Genomic DNA, 13,102 nt, shown 5'->3' with positions numbered 1-13,102 from the left:
TTAGCACTCACCAAAGTCAGATTTACTATAAGAAAAATGTTATTACCTTTGCTGTTCTTCGTCAGAATGCACTCCCAGGACTTCTACTTCAATAACAAATGTTGGTTTGGTCCCAAATAATCCATTGTTATATCCAAATAGCGGCGTTTTGTTCGTGCGTTCAAGACACTATCCGAAAGGGTAAATAAGGGTGACGAGCATGGCGCATTTCGTGACCAAAAAATTCTAAATATTCCATTACCGTACTTCGAAGCATGTCAACCGCTGTTTAAAATCAATTTTTATGCCATTTTTCTTGTAAAAAAGCGATAATATTCCGACCGGGAAATCGTTTTTTATTACAAAGAGAGTGAAAGTAAAAGCATGCTATCCCCTCATGCACGAGCCTCAGTCTAATGGCCCTCTGATAGAGCACTTGCCAAACGCGCTAATGTGTTTCAGCCTGGGGATGGAATTACATCGTTCAGCTTTTTCCCTCCTTCTGAGAGCCCATGGGAGCCGTAGGAAGTGTCACGTCATGCCAGAGATCCCCTGTATTTGTTAGAGATGATCAAGGAGGGCATGAAATGGTCAGACAGGCCACTTCCTGTAAGGAATCTTCTCAGGTTTTGGCCTGCCAAATAAGTTCTGTTATACTCACAGACACCATTCAAACAGTTTTAGAAACTTTAGGGTGTTTTCTATCCAAAGCCAATAATGATATGCATATTCTAGTTACTGGGCAGGAGTAGTAACCAGATTAAATTGGGTACGTTTTTTATCCGGCCGTGCAAATACTGCCCCCTAGCCCCAACAGGTTAATTTATTCATACATTTTCATGTTCATAATTGTGCACTCCTCAAACAATAGCATGGTATTTTTTCACTGTAATAGCTACTGTAAATTGGACAGTGCAGTTAGATTAACAAGAATTTAAGCTTTCTGCTCATATCAGATATGTCTATGTCCAGGGTAGGGGGCAATCCTGTAGAGGCTAGATCAGTCAAGTTTCTGCTCTGCTTGCTTTTACAATTCTGAGAAAATGCGCAACAGACAGCAGCTGCATCTGTTCGTCTCTCCCATGCTCATCCTATACGCCAGCCTTTCAAAAGCTACACACAGCCTGTCCACGCGCTTTGTGGTGTCCATGCGGTCCTATAATTCTGCCGGCTGAAACTGTAAAACAGCCTACCCGACCTCTCTGTGGCGTCCGCATGGTCCAAGATCTACCGGTGCTGCCTTTTGTATCACAGTGCAATGATAAAACTGAGGAGGAGGAAACAAATATGCAATTTCAGAATGTGGGGGTGGTCATGCCCCCCCGTCCCCAGTGAAAGTTGCGCCCCTGCCCTAATCCATGGATTTTACATGACTTGGAATACTGGTGGGACCTCCATTTGCCTTATGCAGCGTAACACATCTCCTTCACATAGAGTTGATCTTTTCAATGGCTGTGCGAAGTTGCTAGATATTGTCCGTAGCATATGCCTGCCCATACCATAACCCCACCTCCAACATGGCGAAATCTGTTCACAATGTTAACATCACAAACCATGTGCCCACACGACGCCATACACACTGTCTGCCATCTGCCTGTTACAGTTGAAACCGGGATTCATCTGTGAAGAGCACAATTCTGCAGCATGCAAGTGGCCATCGAATGTGAGCACTTAAGTCGGTTACAACATGGAACTGCAGTCAGGTCAACATCCTGGTGAGGACAATGAGCAGGCCGATGAGCTTCCCTGAGAGTTTCTGACAGTGTGCAGAAATTATTTGGTTGTGCAAACCCACAGTTTCATCAGCTGTCTGGGTGGCTGTTCTCATACGATCTCGCAGGTGAAGAAGCTGGATGTGGAGGTCCTGGGCTGGTGTGGTTACATGTGGTCTGCGGTTGTGAGGCCAGTTGTACGTACTGCCAAATTCTCTTAAACGATGTTGGAGGTGGCTTATGGTAGAGAAATTCACATTCAATTATCTGGCAAGAGCTTTGGTGGGCATTCCTGCAATCAGCATGACAATTGCACGCTCCTTAAAAGCTTGAGAAATCTGTGGCATTGTGTTGTGTGACAAAACTGCACATTTTAGGTGCACCTGTGTAATTAATCAGCTTCTTGATATGTCACACCTGTCAGGTGGATGGATAATTGTAACAAAAGAGAAATGTACACTAACAGGGATGTAAACAAATTTGTGAACAACATTGAGAAAAAGGTTTTTGTGCGTATGGAACATTTCTGGGATCTTTTGATTTAGCTCATGAAAAATGGGACCAACACTTCACATGTTACATTTATATTTTTGTTCAATATACACTGCTCAAAAAAATAAAGGGAACACTTAAACAACACAATGTAACTCCAAGTCAATCACACTTCTGTGAAATCAAACTGTCCACTTAGGAAGCAACACTGATTGACAATAAATTTCACATGCTGTTGTGCAAATGGAATAGACAACAGGTGGAAATTATAGGCAATTAGCAAGACACCCCCAATAAAGAAGTGGTTCTGCAGGTGGGGACCACAGACCACTTCTCAGTTCCTATGCTTCCTGGCTGATGTTTTGGTCACTTTTGAATGCTGGCGGTGCTTTCATTCTAGTGGTAGCATGAGATGGAGTCTACAACCCACACAAGTGGCTCAGGTAGTGCAGCTCATCCAGGATGGCACATCAATGCGAGCTGTGGCAAGAAGGTTTGCTGTGTCTGTCAACGTAGTGTCCAGAGCATGGAGGCGCTACCAGGAGACAGGCCAGTACATCAGGAGACGTGGAGGAGGCCGTAGGAGGGCAACAACCCAGCAGCAGGACCGCTACCTCCGCCTTTGTGCAAGGAGGAGCAGGAGGAGCACTGCCAGAGCACTGCAAAATGACCTCCAGCAGGCCACAAATGTGCATGTGTCTGCTCAAACGGTCAGAAACAGACTCCATGAGGGTGGTATGAGGGCCCGACATCCACAGGTGGGGGTTGTGCTTACAGCCCAACACCGTGCAGGACGTTTGGCATTTGCCAGAGAACACCAAGATTGGCAAATTCGCCACTGGCGCCCTGTGCTCTTCACAGATGAAAGCAGGTTCACACTGAGCACGTGACAGACGTGACAGAGTCTGGAGACGCCGTGGAGAACGTTCTGCTGCCTGCAACATCCTCCAGCATGACCGGTTTGGCAGTGGGTCAGTCATGGTGTGGGGTGGCATTTCTTTGGGGGCCGCACAGCCCTCCATGTGCTCGCCAGAGGTAGCCTGACTGCCATTAGGTACCGAGATGAGATCCTTAGACCCCTTGTGAGACCATATGCTGGTGCGGTTGGCCCTGGGTTCCTCCTAATGCAAGACAATGCTAGACCTCATGTGGCTGGAGTGTGTCAGCAGTTCCTGCAAGAGGAAGGCATTGATGCTATGGACTGGCCCGCCCGTTCCCCAGACCTCAATCCAATTGAGCACATCTGGGACATCATGTCTCGTTCCATCCACCAACGCCACGTTGCACCACAGACTGTCCAGGAGTTGGCGGATGCTTTAGTCCAGGTCTGGGAGGAGATCCCTCAGGAGACCATCCGCCACCTCATCAGGAGCATGCCCAGGCGTTGTAGGGAGGTTATACAGGCACGTGGAGGCCACACACACTACTGAGCCTCATTTTGACTTGTTTTAAGGACATTACATCAAAGTTGGATCAGCCTGTAGTGTGGTTTTCCACTTTGATTTTGAGTGTGACTCCAAATCCAGACCTCCATGGGTTGATAAATTGGATTTCCATTGATTATTTTTGTGTGATTTTGTTGTCAGCACATTCAACTATGTAAAGAAAAAAGTATTTAATAACATTATTTCATTCATTCAGATCTAGGATGTGTTGTTTAAGTGTTCCCTTTATTTTTTTGAGCAGTATACTTATCAAAATAGATTTTTTAAAGAAAATATGTAGTTCCTTTTTATTTTAATATGTTGGTAACTGTTTTGTGACTGTATTCAGAAAATCCATCATGGGGGAAGTTAGGTACTGTGGTAAATGAATTTATTTTGTGTAAATGTAAGCACATTTAAATCATTATATAGTTCATAAACTAGTTATGTAACTGTAAGACCCTTTTACAGTTGGTCTAGTGTCAGTTGCTTAAACTGTTAAAGAGCTGTACCATTTTGAAAACTAACCACTGTAGGCTGCCATTGACAGCCATGTTGTTTTATGCAATTTAAAATAGTTTTAATGCACAGCAATACTGTTTGGTGGCATGACTTTCTAGGAATGTTCCTAAGGAAAAAAACATTTTTACATTACCAAGTTCATTAATGGGATAAACCTACTGTAAGAGTATGTATTAGGCTGTTTGAGAGAAGGTTAGAATCCTAATCAACCCATCCAGTGTGAGTACATCTGTTGTTGATCAATAGTAGATCAATAAAGCCACAGTACTCTAGCAGTAGTCAAACTGATTATGATGAAAAGCCTTGTTAGTGCATAGGTCAAATTAGCTTTTGGATTTCCTGTCTTTTTCAGCTTCAGACAATAGCTAATATTTCACTTAAAACATTGTTTTATTTTATTTATATGTATAGGGGTAAGGTGACTAGGCATCAGGATATATGATAAACAGAGTAGCAGTAGCGTATATGATGATCGTATGCGACTGTGTGTTTGTGTGTGTAGAGTCAGTATGAATGTGTGTGCGTGTTGTGGTGTGTGTGTGAGCAAATGAAGTGTGTGTCTGTGTGTTTTGGAGTGTCATTGTGAGTGAGTGAGTGTGTGTGTAGAATGTGCATACAGTAGAGTGTGTGGGGATGTGCATATTTAAGGTCAATGCAGATATCTGTGTAGCCATTTTGTTAGCTATTTAGCATTCTTATGGCTTGGGGATAGAAGCTGTTTAGGAGCCTGCTGGTTTCAGACTTGTACTGCTTGCTGTGCGGAAGCAGAGAACAGTCTACGGCTTGGGGATAGAAGCTGTTCAGGAGCCTGCTGGTGTCAGACTTGTACCGCTTGCCGTGCGGAAGAAGAAAGAACAGTCTATGGTTTGGGTGACTGGAGACTTTAACAATTTTCCGGGCCTTCCTTTCACACCACCTGATATAGAGGTCCAGGATGGCAGGGAGCTCGGCCCAAGTGATGCACTGGGTTGTCCGCACCACCCTCTGTAGCACCATGCAATCGAGGGCGGTGCAGTTGCCATACCAAGCAGTGATGCAGCCAGTCAAGATGCTCTCAATGGTGCAGCTGTATAACTGTTTGAGGATTTGAGGGCCCATGACAAATCTTTTAAAAGCATGATGTAGTCATTGCATGCTAGAAATATTGGACCAAATACTAAACTTTTTACTAAATTTAATACACTACAAGTGAATTTGTCTAAATACTTATGACACCTTCAAATCGAGGGACTAGATACATAAAGTGCATTCATATCTAACTGGTAAAACAGATATGTATGAAAATACTCTTAAATAAAAGGTGAGATTCTATACTGTCACCTCATAAAACATTTGATGTAAAATCCAAATTGCTGGAGTATAGTGCCAAATTAAATGTTTTAACTTCACTGTAGAAATAAATACTGTATGTAGGGGAGTGTATAAGGTTGATCACATACAGTATCTAATTTCCTTTTTGTGTGTTTTCCTTACAAGCCCGAGTTGACACTAGAATTTGGGCGGATAGTGATCTACACCACCAGCTTTCGAGTGGTAAGGACCACGTTTGAACGGTGTGAGTTGGTCCGGAAGATCTTTTCAAACCACAGGGTCAAGTTTCTGGAGAAGAATATAGCCCTGGACTGTGAGTATGGGAAGGACCTGGAAGAACGATGCAAGCGTGTGGGCGAACCTCTCTCGCTACCAGTCGTGTTCATCGATGGACACTATCTCGGGGTCAGTGTTTTCACTTGGTCATACAACTCATTTTACAATTCCTGGGCCTGTATTCATAAAACATCTCAGACTAGGAGTGCTGATTTAGAATCAGTATGGTCTTTTATATCATAATGAATAAGATTACATGTACAGAGGGACCTGATACATCACTCCTACACTGAGACACTTTATGAATAATGTTGACATTTGAAATGACAAACGTCCTATTGTGAAACATTATAGCATGTTTTACCATCAAACAAAATATACAATCCATCTCAGTGCTTGACTTGGGTAGGAGCTCACTGCAGCTGAGTACCGGCACGTCAAATTTTCAACTGATTGAGTTCCTGCACCTCTTATTGAATTATTAGCTCAAAAGTATAAAGAGTACCGACACACAAAATTAGTACCGGTCCCTATTTCGGTCCAAGTCAAGCACTGATCCACCTTGATCCTATCGAAGTGTTATGAATATATTAGCTATGAAATTTTCAAAGGTCTAGTAATGACATGATGCATCTTACACTATGATAATAACTTTGCAGGGTGCTGAGAAAATATTGGACATGAATGAATCAGGAGAACTTCAGGATCGTCTGGCCAAAATTGAGGTAATTTTTAATCAACTACCACCAAACAGATACAATATATTCAGTAATAACACTGGTAACTGCACAGTTATTAACAAATTCAATGTCATGTTTCAACTGATGCCTCTGACGCCTCAAATTACAAAAATACTCCAATATGTTTGCAATTAAATATGATTAAAATAAACATAAATGAAACACAGTATAGGAAAATAGTATTGATCATTCTGATATACCATATAGGCCTACTCAGCGACAGTGATATGGCATCAATAATACATCAGTGAACTGACAAATGATGAATGGGCATCAATAAATGGCCATCAATAATGGAAGGCTTGTTATTGATTCTGCATCCAACCAATTTTTTCACACACAGGTGAGGGTCATATCAAAAATTGAGGTTGTGAGAACTGAAGTGTTTCAAACAGAGCAAAGGCACTGACAGACATACTACTGTGAAAACGTTTTTGAAAAAGAGCGACCCGGCTCTATGTATTTTACTGGTTTGTGACTCATTGACACCGCCCCCCGGTTAGAGGGAAATAAAGCAGACCAAGAGTTACCCCCACAGGAACTTTACAGTGGCTAGCAAAAGTATTCACCCTCCTTTGCATTGTTCCTATTTTGTTGCCTTACAACCTGGAATTAAAATTGATTTTTTTGGGGGGGGGGGGGGTTTGTATCATTTGATTTACATTTTACATTTTAGTCATTTAGCAGACGCTCTTATCCAGAGCGACTTACAGTAGTGAATGCATACATTTCATACATTTTTTTGTTGTTGTACTGGCCCCCCGTGGGAATCCAACCCACAACCCTGGTGTTGCACACACCATGCTGGCGTTGCAAACACCATGCTCTACCAACTGAGCCACAGGGAAGACCTTTACTCAACATGCCTACCACTTTGAAGATCCAAAATATTTTTTATTGTGAAACAAACAAGAAATAAGACCAAAAAACGGAAAACTTGAGCGTGCATAACTATTCACCTACCCCCAAAGTCAATACCTTGTAGAGCCACCTTTTGCAGCAATTACAGCTGCAAGTCTCTTGGGGTATGTCTCTATAAGCTTGGCACATCTAGCCACTGGGATTTTTGCCCATTCTTCAAGGTAAAACTGCTCTAGCTCCTTCAAGTTGGATGGGTTCCTCTGGTGTACAGCAATCTTTAAGTCATACCACAGATTCTCAATTGGATTGAGGTCTGTACTTTGACTTGGCCATTCCAGGACATTTAAATGTTTCCCCTTAAACCACTCGAGTGTTGGTTTAGCAGTATGCTTAGGGTCATTGTTCTGCTGGAAGGTGAACCACCATCCCAGTCTCAAATCTCTGGAAGACAAACAGGTTTCCCTCAAGAATTTCCCTGTATTTAGCGCCATCCATCATTCCTTCAATTCTGACCAGTTTCTCAGTCCCTGCCAATGCAAAACATCCTCACAGCATGATGCTGCCACCACCATGCTTCACTATGGGGATGGTGTTCTCGGGTGATGAGAGGTTTTGGGTTTGAGCCAGACAGCGATTTCCTTGATGGCCAAAAAGCAAATCTTTTGTCTCATCTGACCAGAGTACATTCTTCCATATGTTTGGGGAGTCACTCACATGCCTTTTGGCAAACACCACACGTTTGCTTATTTTTTTCTTTAAGCAATGGCTTTTTTTCTGGACACTCTTCTGTAAAGCCCAGCTCTATGGAGTGTACGGCCTAAAGTGGTCCTATGGACAGATACTCCAATCTCTGCTGTGGAGCTTTGCAGCTCCTTCAGGGTTATCTTTGGTCTCTTTGTTGCCTCTCTGATTAATGCCCCCTGGTCCGTGAGCTTTGCTGGGCGGCCCTCTCTTGGCAGGTTTGTTGTGGTGTCATATTCTTTCATTTTTTATATAATGGATTTAACGGTGCTCCGTGAGATGTTCAAAGTTTCTGATATTTTTTTATAACCCAACCCTGATCTGTACTTATCCACAACTTTTCCCCTCTGTTTGGAGAGCTTCTTGGTCTTCATGGTGCCACTTGCTTGGTGGTGCCCCTTGCTTTGTGGTGTTGCAGACTCTGGGGCCTTTCAGAACGAACAGGTGTTTATATACTGAGATCATGTGACAGATCATGTGCCACTTAATAAAAGTTCACGTGTGCAATCTAACTAATTATGAGACTTCTGAAGGTGATTGGTTGCACCAGAGCTTAAGTAGGGGCTTCATAGCAAAGGGGGTGAATACATATGTGTCACGGTTGTCGTAGGGTAAAGTGGACCAAGACGCAGCGGGGAAATGTGCACTCATCTTCTTTTATTTAAACGGACAAAGAAGGTAAACCAAAATAAATACGTACACAAAATACACAACGACAAATAACAAGCCGGTAAGGCACAGAGCTATACACAGCACAATCTCCCACCAAAAAACCCATGAAAACAAACTCCTACTTATAGGACCTTCAATCAGAAGCAACGATAACCAGCTGCTTCCAATTGAAGGTCCAACCCCAATAAACTAAACATAGAAATAGACTAGACTAGACAGAACATAGAAATACACTAACATAGAACAGTGCCCAAAAACCCCGGAATACATAAATCAAACACCCCTCTACATAGCCACACACCCCGAACCACATAAACCAAATACCCCCTGCCACGTCCTGACCAAACTACAATAACAAATAACCCCTATTACTGGTCAGGACGTGACAATATGCATGCACCACTTTTCCGTTTTAAATTCTTTTAAATTTTTTGAAACAAGTAATTTTTTTCATTTCACTTCACCAATTTGGACTATTTTTGTGTATGTCCATTACATGAAATCAAAATTAAAATCTATTTAAATTACAGGGTGTAATGCAACAAAATAGGAAAAAACGCCAAGGGCGATGAATACTTTTGCAAGACACTGAATTTAAACCCACTAAGGATGATGGTCATGGGGATGCACATGGGAATGAAAAGTGGGAAAAGTAGTGGTTCTGTTGAAGGAAATGAAAGGCAATGAATATACTGTACGTATGATATCACGAGCAGTAATAAAGGACTGTATAAATTATATATAGTCCCTGAACTAACTATTTAGAGCAATATATACATATCACACAACTCACAACACACACCATCTCACAAGTCCAGAGATATGAGTAAGTTGTTGATGGGCAGAGACAGAGATGCTGCTTGAGGGAGACTGCAGGTATTGTGTGACCTGTATAGTCAAGAGGATGGGCAGATGTCCGGCCCCCTAGTAACATCCCTAGCAACGTATCGTGGCACAGGTCACACAGGTCAGGGAGAGTTTGAGAGGCAGGTTTATGGTACCCCCTAGACTCTCAGGCTCCAAGTGTGGGGGAAGGGGAGTGGAATGTGCAGCTCAGGGTTGTGAGGTGCGGATAACAACACCTTTCCTATCAGGGAAAATAACAGCAGAATACAAGGCCATGTTGACAAGCTTTCAAAGTAAAGAGCACAATTAGGCATACAGCGATGCACATAAACCCTTACATACACTACAGAACTATGCTAATTAGCTTTCAATTCAGCCGGTGGCATGACTTGTGTCATGGAATTATTGTAATCAAAAGGAGACTTTAAAATTTCTTCAAAACAATCAAACTTTATTATTTAATTACTGCAGTAATAGAGCTTGTCAACAACCCTTCCATAGGTGATTCGTTGAGAGCCCATCGAGTGTATTTGAGCCATAGCATTTTATAGCAAAGTCCATCCTCCTGGATGTTCATGACAAACAACAGATGTATGGAATGGGTCACTAATAATTCACAGCAGACAGTATCTGCTGTAAAGACTGTTCTCATTGTGTAGAGACCAAGGGTCTGGCCCCCCAACTCCATACTGGAGCCATCTCCCCCTGGTACCCCAGTACAGACACATTAACTCATGCTATGGAATGCGGTCTTGTTAGGCTTATCACCCAAAGACATAGTAAATCTTCTGTCAGTGTTCAATCTCCCAGAGGCCCACTTTCAGTTCACACAGACACAATAGAGTTATAAGAACCCTCTATTCCGTTGCATAAAACAACCATTTGATGCAATTACAGTATTATAACAATTTTGCTCTCACAATGGTTGTTTGTGTGTGTGTTTTCCCCCAGAAGTTACAGCCCCCCCACACGTGCCAGACCTGTGGGGGCTTTGCCTTCGTCCCGTGCCCCATGTGCCATGGTAGCAAGTTGTCAGTTTTCCGCAACTGCTTCACAGACTCGTTCAAAGCCCTGAAGTGCACCTGGTGCAACGAGAATGGCCTGCAGCCCTGTTCCAGCTGCAGCCAATGATAACTCTAAGTGCCTGATCGAAATATCCCCCTTCCCCAGACCCTTCACCAAGTCCACACAATGTATGGTGTCCATATTAGGACAGCCAGAAATACAAGTCCAAGTGAGACTGAGGCTGTCCTAATATGGACACTGTACGGATTGGACTGTGTCAGAGATAAGACTTGGTTTTTCACACCACGGTTTATCCTCCATGGGAGATTGTCAATAAAATTGTCTGTAAATGGGTTTTATCTGTGGCACATGTACACTTAATTGATCAATTACACATTTTAAGTTTGAATTTTCCTTCATATGACATGACATTCTCATCAGCCTGTCCTAAAATGTATCAAGCTGCCCCCCCCCCCCCCCCATTTAAATGGAAACAATAAGTTGAACAAAAAAATACAAGGTCAGTCTAGGACTCCACCAGGATAATCTAGGGTTGGTCATTGAGGTGTAAGACAATCACTGATATGTAACAGTGTAGTAGTGACCTGATGACCTGAAGTTTGTTAGATAATTAAGCTTTCATCCCTAATCCTATGGCCTACATGGAACAGGATAAAGGAGCAGAGAGGGAAAGTAAAGTATTCTGTGTACACTTTATTGGGCCACTCCACTTAAATAAATGTAGGTAAAAAATAAAGGGATAATATTAGAAGCTCTGGTTTAAAGCTCCGGTAGAATAAAATATAAATGTTTATTAGGATGAGAGAAAAGCGCTTTCCTTACAGTCATAAAATAGAGGAAGTAGTAAAAGCAAATTCCAGTTTAATAGTATTGGAAATGTGTGCATAGAAACAATGGAAGCATAACAGATTCCATCAGGGGCGGAAATCCCGGGGGGGACGGGGGGGACACGACCCCCCCCATCCTGGGAAAAGTATGATTTGTCCCCCCCCAATATATCACTGAAACATAACTATGTAATTTAAATAATATTAATAATACGCAATGAAAGCAATTGTGCTGATTATAGACACTTAATAGCGCGTTTTTAAGTTTCAAAAGATTGCGACCCCCCCACCCTTTTCCTCACAATGGTTTGATCCACTGGCAAGGTAACAGAGGGGTCGTGTCTACTGTAAGTTAGTGCTTCAAAGTCCCTGTGATAAGGTTAGCGATAAACTTAAGTCCAAACTGAACAGAACTACACTCTTCTTCTACCATTGTCTTAAATATATTTAATGGTCTCGTTGCAAAAGCTAAATTGTCGCAAGGGAACTTTTATTTATTTATTTTATTTAACCCGGGTAGCAAAGATTATAGCAAACACCACTGAAACGGAATTGGTGCTCGCTTGCTTTGCAAATTCAGCTATTGTTGGAAGCCAGCCAATATGAAACAAACTATTACAATTACAAAAGGTTGCAGCATATGTTGTGTAAATGGTGAACTCATACAGCTGTCAACTCTTGTCATTTTAATCCGTTTCACATTTGCTAGCTACCTTTTAGATCGAAGCCCAAATAGAATGATAAAAGATAAGATGATAGAAGCCCATCTCCTACTGTAAATAACCTACACACTGTGTGTGTGTGTAGCCAGCCAGCCAGGTAGAAAAATGGCAGAAAAATAAAAGACGGACATCAGAGTATTTTTCAGTACACCAAAACGCAAAGTAAGAACCCTAGTGGCCTAATATCTCAAAGACTAGTTGATAAAATGTTCATAAGAAAGAAATGAAATTCTAATGGAAATGTTTCACAATGATGTCATTAGGCAGAGCAGGCAACAGATGGCACACAGAAAGCAGAGTTGGGGACAGATATGCAGGGACAGACTGGCAGAGACGGAGTCTCAGGTAAGTTTGTTGAGTCTTTGTTTGGCAACATTATGAAAGGTTCTCAATTTTTTTGACTTGTAAAATAGGAACATAATTGGAAAATGCCATGGATACCCCCACTCTCAACTTAAACTGGTGACTGAACTAAGATTTGTTAAAGGCAATGGTATTGCTGTTGTGAATAGTTGTGTAGTTTTGGGTACCGGTAGTTAGGAGTACGGCAAACACCTTATTTCTTTGGTTCCTCAATATACATTTACCATATTACAATGTAGGCTATGTGTTACAGCACTACTTTTGGTGTCCCCCTCAGGAATTGCTCTTGAGAAAATTTCATGTAATTGTCCCCCCCAAAGTTGATATCAGATTTTCGCCCCTGGATTCCATAGACATAGGATGTTAGGCATCAGGACCACTGAGTAACCAAGCTTACTGTTAGGCAGCTTAATAATGTATAAGTCACCAACAGATTTATACTAGTTAGGTTACCATTAAATTATTCAAGCCACTGAAAGGACTTTGATTGCAACTCCATCTCTTACCCTGAGGATAAAGAAGAGGGACCCATTTACAGAGTTGTGCCTTTGAGACTTGTGTGCACAACACTGCTTCTGAGTACACTTT

At 42.2% G+C, this 13,102-nt stretch overlaps 1 protein-coding gene across 1 annotated transcript in view; it reads left to right on the top strand.

Moving 5' to 3' along the window:
• LOC106600617 (glutaredoxin domain-containing cysteine-rich protein 1) overlaps nt 1-10,935 on the top strand; it is a 44,159-nt gene extending 33,224 nt beyond the window's left edge. Inside the window, exons 2-5 of the mRNA XM_045716040.1 lie at nt 2,619-2,626; nt 5,606-5,845; nt 6,376-6,441; nt 10,528-10,935. Of these exons, the coding sequence (XP_045571996.1) occupies nt 2,619-2,626; nt 5,606-5,845; nt 6,376-6,441; nt 10,528-10,707 (494 nt within the window). The 3' untranslated portion in view covers nt 10,708-10,935. The remainder of the gene's footprint in view (nt 1-2,618; nt 2,627-5,605; nt 5,846-6,375; nt 6,442-10,527) is intronic.
• The last annotated feature ends 2,167 nt before the right edge of the window (nt 10,936-13,102 follow it).

Source organism: Salmo salar, chromosome ssa03, assembly GCF_905237065.1.
Source record: "Salmo salar chromosome ssa03, Ssal_v3.1, whole genome shotgun sequence".
In the NCBI taxonomy this organism is placed as follows: domain Eukaryota; kingdom Metazoa; phylum Chordata; class Actinopteri; order Salmoniformes; family Salmonidae; genus Salmo; species Salmo salar.
This window is presented reverse-complemented; position numbering and strand designations above follow the sequence as displayed.